General features: G+C 41.7%; 1 protein-coding gene across 13 annotated transcripts in view; it reads right to left on the bottom strand.

Moving 5' to 3' along the window:
* Positions 1–19,123, bottom strand: part of HDAC9 (histone deacetylase 9) — a 276,738-nt gene that overhangs the window by 167,706 nt on the left and 89,909 nt on the right. For 8 of the 13 annotated variants that reach the window (XM_086468233.1, XM_086468239.1, XM_086468236.1 and 5 more), the window contains one exon: positions 14,389–14,835. In XM_086468233.1, the coding sequence (XP_086324359.1) occupies positions 14,515–14,835 (321 nt within the window). In that variant the 3' untranslated portion in view covers positions 14,389–14,514. Of the gene's footprint in view, positions 1–14,388; positions 14,836–19,123 lie in introns of those variants that run through there. The other 5 variants (XM_086468227.1, XM_086468228.1, XM_086468232.1 and 2 more) reach the window with 1 other exon arrangement.

Here is a 19,123-nt window from a genome sequence, read left to right as displayed (position 1 = left end):
CTCGGGCACCCTTAAAATGCTGAGAAAGCCTCAGTTCTTACATGGATCTAGTTAAACAGGTTGCAAACAGAAAAACATAGCTCTCTTTGTTGACAAATGACTTAAACCCACCATTTTGCAAACATGGTGCTGTGTCTGTGGTGTATCATCGCTCTTTTATGGGGACTACGGACTTCCACTGTTGTAAGCTGTAAGAATTTAGTTGTGAATGGGACAGGTTTTATCTATGAAAACAATTTCCAAACATCCAACAGAACTGCAGGAAACATTACATTAACTGAGCTGTTGCACAGGTACAGCAAAACTGACACACTTAAGGCAATGTAATTTCTTGAAGTCCTACAAATCAGCAATTGAGCTTGTATCTTTTGTGACAAACTTGATATAACAAAAATAGCTTATTAGTGGAAATACCTTGCTTGCTAATCTAGTCCTAGGTAGACGCTATATGGACTTCACATTACATGACTGTAGAGCTTTACTATACTTTGCATTAAAACAGAAGAAATAATGCTAAAATAATGGGTTACGATAGAATGTGACGTGGAAACAGCACAGAGCATCCTCCCAAGGCAAGGAGGCTCACCCTCCCTGCTCGCACGTTCCCTTCCACAGGAGTACAGAAGCACATGCCTAATACGATAGAGGATAAGGATGTACCCAACCCGTATTGCCACAGTCATGGGGCATCAGGATTAAAATAGATGCAAAATGAAGAAGATTTTAAATATTTCAAATTTGGATTACTAAACCAAAAAGTATGGGCAGTACGTTGCCACACCAGTAGATGACAGGCAGATTTTAAAGGCATGTTTTAGTACACCATCTAAAATACCCTTTAAATGAAGTATTATCACGCAATGTATATACTGCAGTTATAGCACATATAGAGCAAACGTGTAATAAATCATTGAGATGAATCTTAACAAAGCGAGTTGCTTGTTGACGTAGGCAAAAATCAGTGTATCCGAAGGTGCTACTGTCCCACTTCCATCCCCCCATCTCTTGTACGTGCCATTTAGTAGCATAAATGTAGCTCCTTTGGAGGAGCTGTTTTTCAAGTAACCCGGAGCTTCTGGATTTCTGAAAATCAGGCTTTTAGAAATGTGGGATTCTTTCCACACATCCTTCTGGAAAGTTCATTCTTCCTGATTTGAAAACCACAGCAGCAGCAGCCGCCGCCTTATGGCTATGCATGACAGCCCTGCTGTCTCTTTCTCCTTCTCCTCTCACGTTTGTCATTTTTGGACTTGAATAGTGCAGCCTGCTCTTGCCTGACTCCTCAGTGTGATAGTTTTCCCTACGCCCAGTCTTTCCAAAATCACACTACAGCGGCCAATACAGTATCCCTGTATTGGCGGGGGGGGGAGCGGGGGAGGTAGGGGACAAGGGGAACGTTCTTGACAAACTCCAGCCTATTAAGTTTTTCTTGGAGTTCCTCTGGTTTCTTTTAAGTAGAGCTGTCATCGACACTTGCTAAGTTACAACACCCTGAAGGCTCGCATACTGAGTTATAATACATGTTTTCTATAAATCATGCAAAGATACGTGTGTGCTGCTTGTAATGCTTGTGTCCGCCTTCATGCACACCCCTAAATGTCTACGTGTATATACACAAGATTCATCCAAATGCGCAGTGCTGAAGGCAACTCCTGTATAAGGTTCTTTCCGAAGTTCTTTAGTGGAGAAGCATGTAAACATATAAACTGCTACATGGGGACACGGGAGCATACACCCACACCTGTTAAGTAAGTGGGAAGTAGTGTCATCTAGTGGTTAGCGCAAAGCTAAATGCGACAGGAGCTGTAGTTCAGTATACAGTAACAAAATGCTTATTTTTTGTGTTGCCGTACTGTGCAACTCACAATAAATAAAAATTATTTCCTCTACCTCATTGATTCAGCTAGAAAACCGGGGGAAAGTAAAGCCAGCTGGAGAACCATACACTGAAATATCAGAAAAACGCACCCTCTGCTCAGATGGATGCTTTCCTTTTTTTGCAATGTTTCCCTCTGATGGCACAGACCCCTTGAGACCGTATTTCTAGACGTTCTGCCCACCCTCTTCCATACACCATAGTTTAAAAACCACTGTGGCAGGATGCTGCACACACCATATAAAGAGCTAGATTAATTTACTGTTGAAACTTTTAGTAACTGAAGTCCATTCAGCTTCCAAAAACGTAAGAATGGACAAGTCTTAATACGTGTAGCAATTCCTTGTAAGATGGAACTAATTTAAATCAAAGCTGGTTCTTATTCTTCCTTCTTCTGACAACGTGATTATTAGAAATGATGTCCTCCTATAGGCTAAAGTGCTTTCTGGTATCACCTCTGGATGCAGGAAAACATGGACTTGAGCACTTGCTTACAAGTGAAGGAAATGATCATGTTAAGCACATACTTAAAGCTAAGTGTGTGATTAATTTCTCTGTAGATTTGGGGTTTATAATATGAATGGAGTACTGTAACCTGTCTATCTGCTCTTAAATTTTTGTCACAAGACTTAAAGCTGTAACTTCCAGATATTTCTTATCTAAAAATAACTACAGAGTGTTAACATAAAAGCTCACTTATACCTGGATGCAACGTTATTGGTGTGATTATTTGCTATGGAATCTTAATTAGTTTTACCCCTTGCAGTTTCATCTATTAAAATGAAAGAAATGAAAATCGACTGAAACTGTTGAATGAAGGGCTAACCATATTAGAAAGGAGCAGTTACAAACAGGACTTTTCCAGCTGCCCTTGCTAACAGGCAACTCTAAAATAACAGTGATGCACGTCTTAAGTTTCTGCTAACAAGGCTGATTTCTGACCAGAAGGCTAGAGTATTCTTTTTCATCTATTAAGCCCCGAAAGTGACAGTTCTTCTTCATATCCCTAATATTTCCTTTTCAGCTCACCAAGGCCAAAATGTCATCTTTTCTTGTAAAACAAAAAATCAAAGCCAAATGGTTAAAATGCAAAGTTTTGGTTAAACAAACAGTGAGTATTTCAGTGGTTTTATCTGCAGCCTGCAGAGCAACTAAACAAAGCCAAGATATTGTCCATCTCTTTGACAGACAAAGAGCCTCAGAGGTCCAGAATGACATGCCCGGGGCTGGCACGTGATTAGAGTAATTAAATTAAATAGCAGGAAACATGTTTTCCATATGCCATTGCCTGGCCACACACAAACTGTAACAGTAAATCTTTTATATTACATTGGTTCAGGGAAATGTATAACCATTTTAAAAATGCATGATGCCCACAAAAATAAAGTTAAAGGGAATATAGTAGCATACTCACCAGGCTCCCTGGCTTTGGTCATTGGTCTGAAATGCCAAACAATTTAATTCCTTATTTATTTATTAAAGGTGCAGCTTAAAATGTGAACGTTCAGGAAGCATCAGTGGGTTTACACTGGAGGGTAGTGCTGATGCTCTGATTCAGAGGAAAAAAAGAAAATCCTCACAGAAAAGTTAATAGAAACATCTTGGGTATCTTACAAACTGAGATCCTAACTTATTTCTGTCGGTCTTTTACAACAGGCCATCCAAACACGTATTAAAAAAGAATTTTTGTTTCAGTTCTGTTTTCCACAGCAATACAAACTCAAATTTCTTTGCTTTCATGGCCAGTTGTTAGAAAAGCCAGCATGTTTATTCACGCCATAATACAGTTAGAAGAGTTACTAGTCAGTGGGATCATCTGTCATCCTTGAATTTACTTGTCACTGCACTATTAAGACCAACTAGAACACTTGCTAATCTATTTCTGACTCATTTTTCAGTGGTTGATGATGCCAAATTAAATCACTGGTATTTCTGTTTTGTTATGTTTTTGCACAATAGGGAAAAACCTGCAAATCCGTTTGGAAGGAGCTATTAATCACGGAGGTCACTGATTTAAATGTCCAGTCCTTGAGATTTTTAGGACATGACATATAGGAACATTTCCCATAAATGATTCTGAAGACTGCAAAATGCTTTTAACATGATGAGAATTAAGAATTTGGGGAAAACCATCTCAGCACATGAAAACCTGCCCATGAAAGTAAATCAAAAACGTATCTCACCATTTTCTGGTGAAATATATACTGGATAACTTCATAAGCATTTTAGAGATTCTTTCTTCAGTTTATCTCTTTGAACCAGAATGCTCAGATAAGAAACAACAGCAGCTTCAGTGCTTCTGATTTCAGGTCCAGTACTGAACTATGATAGTAATAATTGATAATAATTCAATGAAATCAAAGTACAAGCTTCCAGCTGGAAATATAAATATAAATTTATCTTTAAAAAGTAGTGTAACAAAGATGACAGAACATTGATACACTTGGCTCAATCTTTCGCAGTTATAGTATCTCTCAAGCTACAAGATGTCATTATGGAGAATTAGGAACTGGGACGTTTTTCTTCTACTCTTTTGAGTGCTTTCTTTACTAACTAATCTCCGTTATTTGATCAGGAAAACCTGTGTTTAACAGTGAATACAAAATAATTAAAGGAGACAACAATGACCGGACAGTGAAAACCAACTCTTTTATTCCCTGAAAGCACCAGTGCATTTCAACTTAATTTTTTTAGCCTGAACTGTCTATAAAATGGGTTAAAATGATCAGTTAAAAGGCAAAGCAGTTAATCCCTCATTACCATCTTGTCTTCTGAGGACAAAGACAATAGAGAAAGTTCTTTGCAGCAGGTAAAAATCTGGAGCCTTTGGCTGAAGTAATGTTTTCCATCCTCAGGAGGGGGTGGAGCTGCTCCCCGAGCTGAGGAGGGCTCTCAAGCCTAACTGCAAGGTGTCCTCTAAGATATTTTATGGCTGCTGCTTCACTTCCTCTGCCTCTCCTCACCGTTCTGTCCCACAGCAGTGCCAGAGTGAGGAGGACAGCCCTCCGTCCGCTCCCCCTCCCGGCTGCCCCTGGCCTCCAGCCACCATCCCTCCCCTGCCAGGAGCCAGCCCCGCCATGGGGTGGGCAAGTGTGTGTGTGAAGCAGCGGTAACTAAAGGCTCGTGGTCCTTCCCAGGAGGATCTCACACCTTCCGATGTCAGAAATGGGGCACATCTGGAGAACCTGGCAGAGGGGCTGGTACACCAGGGGACACCTGCAGGATGGCCACGGGAGGGAGAAAGGGGCTGGGGAAACTTCTGGTGAGGAGTTATTCACTGAAGGGGAGAAACTGCGGCAGCTTTGGGCCTAATTGTTCTTCTGATTTTGCAAAATATGCTCTTGGAAAGCAGCTCTGCCTTTCACCGTTTGGTGCTTCTCCAGCATTGTCCATTTTAGGAACACAAGCTGTAGGCTATGAGGAACTTCCGTCCCTGTGAACCACCACAGCTTCATCAGCAGCACAGAGGAGGTTTAGCCTATAGAGAGAACTTTGTAGCATTTCTTTGCTCTTATAACGCTCTTGTGGACTTAGACCTATGAAAGCATGCAAAATTCAGTCCCGTGGCTTCTGCCAGTGTTAAAGAAAGTAATTCAGTTTTGCCCTCAGTGATGCCCTTGGTGAATTACTCAGACCAAAGGACTGGGATACTTTTGTTTTTCCTGTCCTGCTTCCTATTCCTTGTTCCAAAGACCTGCTACAAGCCCTGAGGGCCTCCTCCAGCACAGCGCTTCCCAGAAGCTACGCAGCATAGGGATCGAGTACAGCAGCAGTCGTGATGGGTAGTTGTTGTGGCTGACACAACAGCACTGTCAGAGTGACCTGTGGAGAAGGTGATAGCTGAGGAGGGGGTCTGGTTTTTGGTAGGGGTCAAGTTGTAAGACAGTATTTTCCAGCTTCTCATTTTGCACAGAGTATCTTGGCTGTGTAGTCAGCTGCATGACTTGAATCTCCTTGTTTTGTTAAGCCCAAGCTCTTAGGTCCATGGATGAACTTGGTAACACAGAAGAGCAAAATATGTACGTATTGGTCCTTCTTGACATAAGTTACTGTTGCATTTACAGGATTCTGCAGGCTGAATACAGCTAAACTCAGTGGGGTCGTGTCCCTCATTTCTCTCTTGCCAAATCCTCCTCCACTTCTAAACCCCTCACCTGAAAAGTCCTTTTTTTTTTTTTTTTCCTTTTCAACACTTAGCATCCATATTAAAGCAGAAGAAAGAAAAAATAGGAAATACCAGAACTAGCAATGCGTCAAGTATTAAGCGCTCTGTCTTGTGTGATTTCCTTAATTTCTAGCAGAAGTAATCATGCAGAAGAGCAGACAGACACAGTAGACCTGATCCTGGTAAGAAGAGCTTCCAAAAATTTTTCTTCTCTAATATACTTTAAGTATCTGTCTATAAGTTAATACTGCAGTAACACTAAATGTGCAGGTGGCCATGACTGTGAGAAAGAGAAACAAACACTGACTCCTCTCTATCACTGACCGGCTAAGTTCACAGTATCCTTTCAGGTTTAAATAATCCACTCACGGCCTCTAAGATTGGGTACTGAAAACCAAATCTATGAAGGAAACCGTTTTATGAAACTGTCTCTCTGTGGTGACCGCCTGCAGCTCATCTCTATGACAGCAGCTTCACAAACATCGTGCTCCTGTGGGTCTGGCATCCTACCGGACTGAACCTACTGCCCCTTCTCTGACTGAATGTGCCTTGTGCCAACTGATTTGACAGCCTGAGAGCACCTTGGTGGTCAACGGCTGTGGGAACCCCTTCCCAGTGAAACAGGACAAGGCTCAAGAGTGCAGCTACTGGATCACTCACAGAGCTGGACCCCGATGGAGCTGGGAACAAGCATGGGCTTTAGCGTGCCAACCGCAAAACACCCCCTGGTCAGCTCATCCCTGACGTAGCTTCTTACCAAATTACAGATTCTTCTATGAAAGTAGAACTTGGAAATGAAACTGAGTCAATGTGCTTTAAGTCTTTTGCTTTTGTTAAAAGCTAGAAAGGGCCAGAGAGGTGAAAGAAAGGATTACTTCTTTTACAGGAGGGTCCAAGCTACTGTAATAGGGACATATAACAGTACCTAACTTGAAAGCAGTTGATTGAAATCCAGCTTCTCAGAGAGGACTTGGAAAAATGAGCAGCCTGCTTGGTTAGTGCCTTACCCATCAACACGGGTAAGTCAGTCCCCATGCTCATTCTCAGTCTCTTGCTGCGGGAATGAATTTTGCTCATGTTCCTTTTTTTCTTGCTGGCCCTGTGCTGCCCATGTTTGTGTTCCCAGAGCCTGTCTGAGAAGGGATGGGGATTCTTATGGAAAAACTCATTCCCATAGCACAAAGGACAATGCTGCACGTATTTTAACCAAAATCATCAGCAAGGCCTAATTACCTGCAGAAATGGCCAAATCAGAGCTATTGAAGTCAGGCACTGCTGGGCTGAGCCTGTGCTGATGGCACCTGTATTCGGCACTGCCATTTTTATTTTTCTGTCAGAAATACTAACAGAAAAGCTCTGAAGCTCTCTGTACGAAGCCAGTAGCTCCAGAAAACTGAAATCTACGCAGAAACTAATGGGAAACTATGACAAAATTCTGCACAAAATCAGGTAAATGGTGAGAACCAAAAAGGTCCAGAAAGAAAGGAAGAAGATGTCAAGCAATGTGCTGTTGGGCTTGGGAGCCTTTGCAATGTGCTGTTGGGCTTGGGAGCCTTTGAAGACCTAAGGCAAGGAGTCAAAACGGATCAAAATAGGTGAGAAATAAGGGAACCCTGATCACCCGCTGTGTGCAGTCGGGGAGCTGAGTGATGGAGCCTTGCTCTCTGATGTGTAGTAACTCTTCAGCTTGTATTCTCAGTAGAGGAAGGTCTAGGAGAGCAAGCCTTAGAAGTGGCTGGGCTCAGTAGCTATCCCTCTGCACACCAGGGGAGAGCATTTCCCAACAGTGCTTCTGCCCCGTGCTCATTCCGGGTCTGTTCAATAATACAGATCTGCTTTAAAAACCTGCCAGCTGCCGCCTACAAACTATCACGGTGCCCTTGACGGAAGCAAAAGGCAAAGCCTAAGGAAAGGGTTGGAGACTGAATCCTCCATGCTTCCCCAGCTGCTTTACAGAGACCCTGAGCAAAGCCTTCGTAAGCCCTTGCATCGCCGCGTTGCTGCCATCTCATAGCTGTAATTTTCACAAGACCCTTTGCTGAGGAAATACAGGCAGTATGAACTGAAAGGCCTCCTCAGTCTCCCGGGGATCCAAAGGTCACAGGCCAGAACATGAGAGGAGACAGATTATGCACTGCTTTCTGCATTAGAGCACCTATGTCTCAAAGGCATTCAAGCTGAGCTGCTCTTCCAGGACATTAAACAACGGAGCTTTATGAAGATTTAGCCAGCAGTATGCTATGCCATGCATTTATTCGCTCTTGTGTTTTAAGGGAAGGAAGAAAACGAAAACGTGCGTGTGTGTGTGTGTGTGTGCATGCATGTGCCTGACAGGGAGACAGACATACAGAGGTCAAAACAGAATTTTTCCAAAAATGAAGCGTTTAAAGCAGCAGCTTTCCAAGAACACATAATCCTCTTCAATGACAATAATAATAAACCCCCGTGCTGTCTGATACCGGAAAAGATAAATTGCCCAACGGTATGAAAGTAGTATCCTCTGACTGTCAAAATGTGAAGTGGTAATTACTGGGATCTGGACTTACAGACTTTGGATTCATGCTAGTTATGTACTCCTGATTAAGTGATTTTGCCTGGTGTTGCCCCAGCAGTCTCCCTACATGCCGCTTTCTCTCCCAAAAGGGGGCAGTAACAAAAGTACTGAGGTGCTGTATCATAAGTATTTGCAGGAGGAAAAGAAGGATAAAAAAATCTTGGATCAAAAGCAGTATCAGTATTATTCTGCGCAGTCATCAGTGAAATGAAATAATTTTGTTGTAATGCCACAGCGTTGGCCGAACAACGCAGTTCTTGATTTAATTACGTGATAAAATAAGTTTTATTGCCTTCTGTAACTGGAAGTTTACAATAGAAGACAAACAAAAATAATAATCTCCTTGGTGATCATTAAGAAAGTAGATTTGATACATTCTGGGAAAAAAAAAGGATCATTTTCAAATCCAACTGGGAAAGAATAATTACTTTTAATTATTCTCATTATTATGCACTTTCACATAAAATTAGCACCAAAAAACCCATTTTTCTTCCTGTAGCATTTTTAAGGACCACAGTTAGAAACTTGATAAAGATGGACAGGCCCGTAGGGGTAGATGACAGAAAGCTGTCTACATATGGCGAGGTCCCCTCATGCAAATGAATGAAAAATTTTCACACAACAAATCTAACGACACAGCCCTCCGCCCAGACAGCCCGTGGCTCAGAAATCATACAGCCAGCTTGCGTTAGGTAGGGCTTGTACTGGGACTGTGCACTCACAGACTTGAGGAAGGGCAGAAAGGTACAAGGTTAGGTAGCCTACAAAAAAACAGGTGAGCTGAGCTACCAGCCTCATTTCGGCGGGAGGAGAGGCAGTGGAAGGTTTATTTGGCAGTCTGGCGCTGTTCAAAACTTGTATTTTCATTTATCCTGCCCTTTAAAGCACTTCTCAAGGCGAAAATTGTTGTAATGTAAAACCACCTTGAGAGGACCAAGCGTGTAGAGCGGTACTTTTAACAGCATCTCCTCCAGCCAGCCTCCCTTGTACTGCAGGGGTACGTACTGACAAGGGTCCTTACAGTCACTTCAAGGCAATGACGGAAAGTAAGGTAAAACAAATGCAACAAGGGCTCCCCAGCCAGATTCAAAACACCTCATTTAATCAGCCCATTAAGGTACCGAATCACTTATAAGCATCGTCTGCTCTGTCAAAACAGCTGCAGTGACTACAGCCCCGCCCCGTAGTCATCACAGAGAATTAGACATTGCCGAATGATTTCACGTTACTAAGCTCGTACCCTTTTATCTCTTGGCTGCTGATGAAATAACCCTTGGGGGTCTCCAAGAGCTGAGCGTGCCCACAGGTAGCCGGGGAAATTATCCTGTATGGGCTAGGTAAGGTGTGGGGCCAGAATCAAAATAAGCGAGAGGAGTGGGACACTTGAGCTCAGCAACTGGGGACCAGAAACCAGCACACGCCCAAAGGACACCGCTTCCCAGGCCTGGTTGTGTGTGTGAGTGAGCGAGCACGGCCACGAAACCCAGCTTTTCTGCTGGCTGTGCAGTTTCAAGCTAACTGTACTTTTTTGCCTTTAATCCAATTCAAAATTAGGCTGAATTAAAAGAGAAAAAAAAATATGCAAGGCACAAAGTCTACCAAATGCAAAGTAAAATGTCTACCGAACAAACAGACTGGTAAAATTCCACAAAAAATCACTGCAATTATTGCTCTAGTGCAGAGAAGATAATTTTATCCAGGATGCTGCTCTTCTCTTTGCTCAAACAGCAATTCAGCACATGATGTTCTAAGCTATATTCCTCCGCTGAGAAATGAGGTACAGAAGCCCCGCTACCACCCAGATGATGGGAACTGCATAAGGAAATCAGAAACTAAACAAATAAATGAAAAGCAAACAAACATTTCTTAAGTGGATAAGTAGGACATGCTGCTAGTGGGACAGAATACAATAAGGAAATTAACTTGGCTTAGCTAATTTTGGCTGCAAATTGTGAAGTGTTCATAACGGGGAGAAATAAGTAAACATTTTTAGATTGGTGCTTGGGACTAAAGTTTATAGATTATTTTTTTTTTTTTACCTCAGAATGCCAGTGAAGATAAAAACAGGGTAGAGTTGGCTTAAGTAACATGAAGTCTTAGTGATCTTGATTATAATGAAGATGGAATGACGATAGTGCACGAATGAATTGCTGAACAGAAAGGATGAGCGGTGGTATGTCTGGAGTGCTCCTGTTTTGCTGAGGCATTCAGCTTCTAATCCTATTTTGTTAATGCCAAAAGATGAAAAAAAGGCTAACGTTACAGTATCTACATTCCAGTAATGTGTTCTGTCTTGAGTATGTAAATATTATGAAGCATCTTCCCTCATTTAGTAGTAATGACTTCTAAATTGGCAGCTATACTGTCTTCATGTTTTGGACAACAGGACAGAATCAACATCTGTTGTTCCAAAAAGAGAAGACGAGATGCACATCATTCCTGGAAAAAGATAAGGCTTGTCAAGCATATGATTATTTTCTTCATTAGGGGTGCTTTGATGCATGGTAAACAAGTAATTTAGTAAAAACTCTAGGTGTAGCCTCCAAAACAGGAATGTTGTGAATTGAAAATATTTATGGCTGTTCTTCCAATTCCGACATGAGTGCTTAAACAAAAGGCATCTCAGTAAAATCCATGTTGAAAGGACAATTTACTTACAGACCCAAGATTCTAAATGCATAATAATAAACAATAGGGCAAGCAGTATAATGTTATACTGTTGATGCTATTTTTAAGCTTTTCTAAGCTAAAACTTAACTTTTCATCTAATTTTTGGGGGACATATTACTGATGAAACGTTACTTTGCTGTTTTATCAGCAAAAATAATTGAATCTGATTTATGGAAATATTTATTCTTACATACTTATGTGGTTGAAAGTGTTTTACGTTATTTAAAATTATACAGGAATCAATCAAAGCTGCTAAAGGCTCTCTTTGCAATTTGAGTGAACAGCCAGAAGAGCTTGAACACAATTTTCTGAACTCTTTTGGTAGTAATTATTCACATACTGTCGCAACAGGGACTGTTACGCAGCACAAACTATTTCTCTCTGTAGATCTGAAGCGAAGCTCAGGAAATTTCCCAAAGCATTTACCATCTCCATGGAAGTGCTGAGGTGCTTCTCTAAAGCAGGACTTCGCCGTCGCACGCAATTGCTTTTACGCCTGAAAGTCTGTGGATTCGCTCCTCCTCAACATATTTACTGGTGGACTCTAGTTTTGCAAAGGTCTTGAGGAACCTCAGAGAGGTCAGCGCAAGCTCTGTTTCAGAACAGCACCTTTGGGGGTCTAGGCAGGTTTTAGAAATGTCATGGAAATCACTTCACTTCATCTGACTTTTGGATAATTAGGAGCCACCTTCACCTTTCCTAGACGGTACAATATACGATCACATGTTCAAGACAGATGCCATGATGGGAAAATGAGCATGCACCAATACTAATCCACATTCATTAAAACTTATAATGGCTGATGTAGGATAAAACAAGAGACCAAAAAACGACTTTGTGTAATTGTAATACAATTTGTATTTGTAAAAATAGTGTAATAAAAACCTTGCTCCTGAAAGCTGGAAGTGTTTCAGCAACACGTAGCGAATGTATTTGGTTCTACAAAGCAAAAGCACGCTAAGTTATTGAATTTACACAAAGTCAGATATCTGAAAGGGGATCTTTTAAAAAAAAACTTTATTTGAGAAAGGAAGAGACTTATATCAGAAGGCAAAAAAAGGGAACATACAAACAGAATATATTTACAACACAAAACAAGAGATCACCTCTAAGGGTGTAAATCATAATAAATACAGTAGATTTAGAATGTAAGAGACAATAATCAAATAGAAATGTGGTTGTTTAAACCCAGTTTTCCTTTTCACTGGTTCCAGGTAGTTCCTCTGTTTTAATTTTATCCAAATTTGAAAGATTCCGAAATTAAAGTCCACTAATGTATCGGGGTTTCTCACCTGAATGACATTATAAAAATATCTTTTGTCTTTTGTGAACACACGTCTTTGAAGTGATAGCGTACAAAAGTCTTCTCATTTGCAAGTTTCTCCCCAAATAAAATGTATTTTAAAAGATGCACTATCCCTTTTTTGATGAGGCTGAAGTTAGATCTCAAAGAAAATGTAAATTATACAGAATGGGAAAACCATATAATTTCATTTTTATATGCTTCACTTTTTGAATGTGATTTTTTTTTTTCATCCAAGATGGTGAAAGATTCCTGTTCAAATATGAAGCACACACAATTAACACGTCTTTCCTATCTAAGGAGGCCTTTCATATTAACAGCAACTATTTAGTCATTTGTTTGGAGACCTTCTAGGAAAAAGGATAATGTATCTTCAGAAGTTGCAACATTTTATAAGAGATTTAATAGTATTATAGCATAATGTAAACAACACATGCTAGTAACATATTTTAGAACAATTTCTACATTTGGCAAAACAGCTATCTCTTTTGAAACAGGATACTGCACCTTAAAATACCTCAGCTTTAGAAATATAAATATTTTTAATAGAAAAAAAACCTGACAAGGATTCCAGGTCAGTTTGGGATTATCCATATTAAAGGGGATCTTAATACAATGAATCTTTAACTAGCTTAACAAAAGTAAACCTATAAAACAAGGTAAACATATCAAAAGGGAATATGAAGGAAATGTTTCACTGGAAAGCTTCCTTAACAATTTCCCTACTCGCTTTGTTATTTTCTTTGACAATAAATCAATTCATAGAGTGCCTTTAAAAACAGAGGGAGCGCTGCCCCGTCCCCCCCCGCCCCGCATTCCTCAGCACATGAATCACTTGGGCTTCCTGTTTCCATAAGGCATTTCCCGCCCCCCCCCCCCCCCCCCCCCCCCCCCAAATCACTTTTCTGCAGGAGAACAGCGGGGACCTGACAAAGCATCGACTTAAACAAACAGGGCCTGCCACGGCACCCAGCCTGGCTCTGCCCGATCGGGCAGCGAGGGGAAGGGGCGCCGGCTCGCTGCCTGCACGCCCGCGCTGGGCTGCTCAGCTTTGGGGCAACGCTCGCCCACCCTCTGCCCCGTCCTTTCGCCCAGCTGGCGTTCTGGCTACTCACAGTCGTTATTTTAGTGCTTCTCCGTCAGCCTAGCGGTAAAGGTTATGCGATATTGTATGATTAGTCTTTATTTAAAAAAAAAAAATAATAACAAAGGAGTGATCGGATATCGGACGATAACAGTTCTGTGCTTTTCCCGCAATATCCTAACAACTGAGTGGAACCTAGTGCTGCGTTTCGCTTCTCGCCCGTATTTGCATCTGCTGCATTTAAGGACGTCTCTGCGGACAGTATCACCGAATAAGACAGCATGAAAAATTAACTAAGCAGTGCAAAAAGAAAACGATGCGATTTTTAAACAGTGCCTTGCCTTGCCTCTTTACATCCACCTAAATTATACTTTATACACCAGCCTGGGACCACTGATATAGCAGTCAGTACCTGTCTACTGGGGAAAAAAATACCCTAACGTTAACAGTGTTCAAGACTACAGTATGGTACAGTATATACAGACAGCCGAAAGCAAAAGTCAGAGGTTTAAAAATCAGAGAAGGAGAATGTTTCATCAATCAGGTCTGGAAACTAATTCCAGCAATTGCTGATCTCAACAAGCTGGGTGATACGAGTTCTCTTTCACTAGAACTAAGCGATGTAACGTAATCCTGGGCTAATACAAAGTCTACCAGCTATTACGCGAAGATTTATGTAGAATAACAGGCTGCAACAGGTATCTTCTCAATTAGTGGCCATAAGGATGAGCTTCACTATGTTTCCAAGTGTGCATACAACACTTCTGCCTTTGTTAGATTCTTTGAACAGTAAATCAGGATTTGCTAGATCAGTGAATCAAACCACAATTGCTTATCAAAGCCTAGAAAACGCACGTGATGTTCAGATAATAACCTTAATTACAAACCCTGGAGCTAAATCTTTGCCTATTACCTGTTGCATAAAAGCAGCTTGCTCCCCAGATTCCATTTGCTGGGTTTGAACATCCTCATCACTGTCCGGTGGCTCCTCTTTGACTTTCACAGCCCCCACCTGCGGTCCTATTCTGTCATCCACACCAGCACTGCTGCTCTCAGCCCTAACGCTGGCACCGCCGGCGGGAGCTCGCTCCTCCTGCATCGAGGGGTCTCCGTGAAGCTCTTCTTCGGCTTCCTCCAGGTGACTGCCAGGCTGCTTGAGTTGCTCAATGGACTTAGAGAGCATCTGGAAGGAGAAAAGGGGGGGACAGTTATTGACTCCTTCCTCCGATGCCAAACACTAGATTTGCACCAACAACATGAAAGCCTCCGCAGCCAAACCAGGTAGATCTGCATTGCTAAAATATTAACGCACAGGGAAAAAACTCCCAAAGTTCCTAAGCAAAAGGTCACTTGTTATTCTGCAGTAGAAAACACCACGTATGTAGGGAGCGCTACACAGCAACACTAAACTAGAAATAAGGCAGAATAATGAAAACGTTACAGCTGGTAATCAAGGGAAACTGGTCTCCCTTCATACTCTTCAAACATCATAAATGCAGAAATTTATTTAACTGCGTTACAGTTCCCTTTCCACAACACAAAAGAATAAAAAACCTCTAAAAAATAAGAAAATTATTAATCCGGTTAATATTTTGCTACAAGCAAATCGGGGAATATGCACACAAGCGTCTCTATCAGTTAAAGTATGAAGGCACTAAAAGTTGACAAAGGAGCAGTGACAAAGAGCTGCTGTCAGTCACCTCTCCTGCGGCACAAAGAGACCACAAGTACGTCTGGCTCTGACTGAAAAGACTACAGCTTTTGTCGGGCACAGAACAGGCACGCCGGTGTCAGCAACAATGAGGTAACCTAGACAATACTGGGTTTACACCGTAAACTGCTATTGTAAAGCTCTCCTGAAGTGCCAGACGCCTGAGTGTTGCAATGAAGTCCAGGTTATGTTTTACTATTTAAGGTGCAACAAATGTAGTCCAAAATAGTCCAAATGTAATCCAAAAAGACAAGCCTGAGGAAAAAAAAAAATCCCTGCTTTGGTGAAAGAGGAACAAATCAGACATGTGAGTAAGCATCTGCGGGGTCAAGTGAGTAATTAGCATTTATTCAACTGGCCTACTTGATTTCACATACTGATTTGTATCACCACTGTCAAATATATTGAGAGGGGAAAGCCCAACCTTTTACCATTACTCTTACATACTTTCCTCTTCCCATCTGCCCACACCCTTAACTCTTTTGAACTGGGTTTTAGCTGCTGCTATACGCTGAGTTACTGGATGACTTCAGTATAGCGATTTTTGTCACAAACCACCTAGTTTCGTTCTGCTTGCTAATGCACATAGAAAAATGCCACCCTGGTGAAGGGGAGGCTGTCATGTAAACTACGATCAAGAAGCTACAGCTGGATTCAGGAACTCCCACAAAGACAACAAGAAGAGTTGAAAGATCTGTTTGCGCAGTTCCAGTTGATGCTCTGATGCATACACCTCACATCAGCGGAGAAACAAATTCCACAGTGGAAGTCTACAGGCTTCGGTCACAGCATACCTTCAGTTTTGGGGCTTAACGGGAGTTTAATGGCTTACTAAAAAGCAACAAACCAAAAATCCCTTTTCGTCACTGTAGTAACTGGCAAATCACAACCCGTGTACCCTGCGTGCCGCAGGTGGCACGCTCTAAGCTGGGCACTCCTCACCGCTGCAGCGAGTGCAGAGTGTCTCCTGCTATTGAGCAGCATCTGGAAAATTTCTCAGATCAAACCCATAAATCTTTTCTAGTTGTTTCTCAGGGGACGATGCCGACCAAGCCAGCACTGAAGCCGACTACGTCTATTCAGCTCAGGTACACTCCTCTGTCAGTTAAACATCTGCGGGCGAGCCCTCTGTGCTCCTCAGGCGAGGAAAGGCGGGCAGGGCTGGCTGCTAGCAAGCAAATACAAGCCGAAACATCTGTGTGACAGACCGTCATACACAGCTACGAGCATCACTGATGCTGAGCCATCTGTAAACCATTCCATGTGCCAGTTACTCGACATCAGGTGGGTTATTCTGGAGGGGAAGCCAAGAGAAAATGAGTGCATGTCCACAGCAAAGTTAAGACACATATTTGGCTCATTACCGCCCTTCGTTCTTTTATGCTTTCTCACTTTTATGTCAGGCTCTTTCCTCCTCACGCTGCTGTGTGGCACAGATCTGCTGCTGAGCTTTCTGAGGCAACACGTGACGGACAGCAGCGTACAATCTATGCGTGGAACACCTTCAAACGCTTTTTGCCTGTCATCGGTGGAGTGACACACGCGCACGGAAGGGGGCTGCGGAGACCAGAGCGGCATTTGCGTGCATTTCACCCCAGCGCTCCTGTTTCGGGGTCTGCTCCCGCGCCACGGAAGGCAGCAGGTGATTTGCCCCAGACTTCAGCGACAAGAGGAGCTAAACAAATTAAACTTTCTAAAACTCTGTGAAATGAAAGTCTTCATGTATTTACACAGTAGATTTTACAAAGTGCATTCATCTTATCATCTTTACTGCAAAACCTTATGAAAAACATCCTTTACGCTGCGACTTTAACTAAGCCTCAGGCAAGGGGCTATGAGGCATTATCGTCATGTCCTCTCTTATGACAGAGCATGATAAAAATGAGGGGATGGCATGCGGGGCAGGGGACAGGACCCCAAACCTGAAAACCAGTCCTGCTGCTCTGTCTGCTAAGCCACAGCAGACTGCTTTCCCTGCATCACCACCAGGCTTTCCTATTTATTAACGTGGTTTTTAAAGGCAGCTTGGCCCCATCTTATTCCAGTAATTACATTAGTAGCAGTGCCAGGAGACTGTTCAGTTCTCCTAAGTCAGAAACATCTTATTTTATATTATATCTCCTGGTACCACTGTGGAAAATTACATAGCTGGAGACATGCAAAGATATCAGTTTAGAGTCAGTATTTCCACCTTATCTCTCTATCTAAAGCTGGATTGCGTAGTAGAAAATGAGTCCTGAGTGAAACACTGCTCAAGTCCTTTCACTGAGCAGCTGGATACTTCTGCTTACGCTTAATGTTTCAATCTTTCACTTTAAATCCCTGCTTAAATTTTTTTTCTGAATTTATTTCAGGACTTTCTGCTAATTTTAATGCACCTTTTTGATTCTGAAAAAGCGATTGCTTAGTCTGACTTTTAATTAGACAACAGTTAAAAACAGTAATAAAACCATAGTCTATTTCACTTACAAACTGGAGTCGTGCGGATTGGTCTTCTTTAACCAGTACACTTTACTGTTATCGCTATTCCAACTAAAGGAGTCACTCAAAGAAATGGTTTCATGCTAATATAACCTTTTTTCTGTTTTTCTTTTTATTTTCAGGAAATTAAACTGTAAGGGATATGCATGAGCCTAAGTAAATAGTGGCAGCAGGACAGGAAGCATTTACAGACATCAACTCCATTGTATAACTGTGAGAGTCCAACCAAAAAAAGACATCAAACACCACCTAACCTGCTTGCTTGTATGGAAAAATGGAAGACTAAGTATAAATAATCTGGCCATTACAACAGACCATTTTATAGGTCTGTCAGTTGCAGCCCCTGCCTTTGTTTCTCCTTTCTAATAAGCTCTTGTAACATACAGTATTTTAAATAAAACGCCTTTCCAAAGAGACAAAGCACAAAATCCTGCGACAGCCGCCCCATACATTTCTTTCTTTAACTAACTGTTCATTTTAAATATATGGCAGTTGCTTCTAAGAACTCATGTATATACTTACGGAACACGCTTTTTCTCCTTCTCTCCTATGGCTATGAGATTCCTTTGACCATGTTGTTAGTTGTACTGAAACAACTTGGCACCTGCTTACTGTTGTCTCTCTTACTCATGTGGTACAGCATTTCTAAGGGATGTATTTATCTTTCAGAATCATTCTTCTGCCTTACGGCTTAAACATTAATTCTCAACAAAGGAGAAAATGCTCTGGGCTTTTTTTTCAGTTCCACACACAGTCAATTGTTGCTCTCATTTTGTCCAAATAATCCCCCGCTATAACGAATATTTGAAAGAAGAAATGCGCTACCTCTCACCTTCAGAAGATGCCAGTCAGGTAGGTCAGCTGGAAAGCCAAAACCTCAGTTGTAACACATTTAATGAAACTACATGCATTTACTCCAGGTGAACCTGATCCAGTCTTCTGTATTTCATTAAATATCATTTAGAGAATGATTAATCCGGGATTTAACTGTATCTTTTCAATATTCCTATTGACAACAAATAATCTTCCTATTTTTATATCGATAAATCATCAGAAACTTCCATATTATTTTTCAGTTTTTATTAACAGAATTTTCACTTCCTATATATTTTTTTGTCATGGATCTTTTACCTCACAGTCTTGCCCAGTCACTGGCTCCCTATACAAAGATGCTTTAAATCAATTAACAACCTCGGACGAAAACTGAAATTCAGGTACTCCTGGTAAGCTTTAACATTATCCACACTGCTCCCACACTTCAGGGCACACTACCAACTGC

Source organism: Leptosomus discolor, chromosome 7 (genome assembly GCF_034619465.1).
Source record: "Leptosomus discolor isolate bLepDis1 chromosome 7, bLepDis1.hap2, whole genome shotgun sequence".
Classification (NCBI taxonomy): domain Eukaryota; kingdom Metazoa; phylum Chordata; class Aves; order Leptosomiformes; family Leptosomidae; genus Leptosomus; species Leptosomus discolor.
This window is presented reverse-complemented; position numbering and strand designations above follow the sequence as displayed.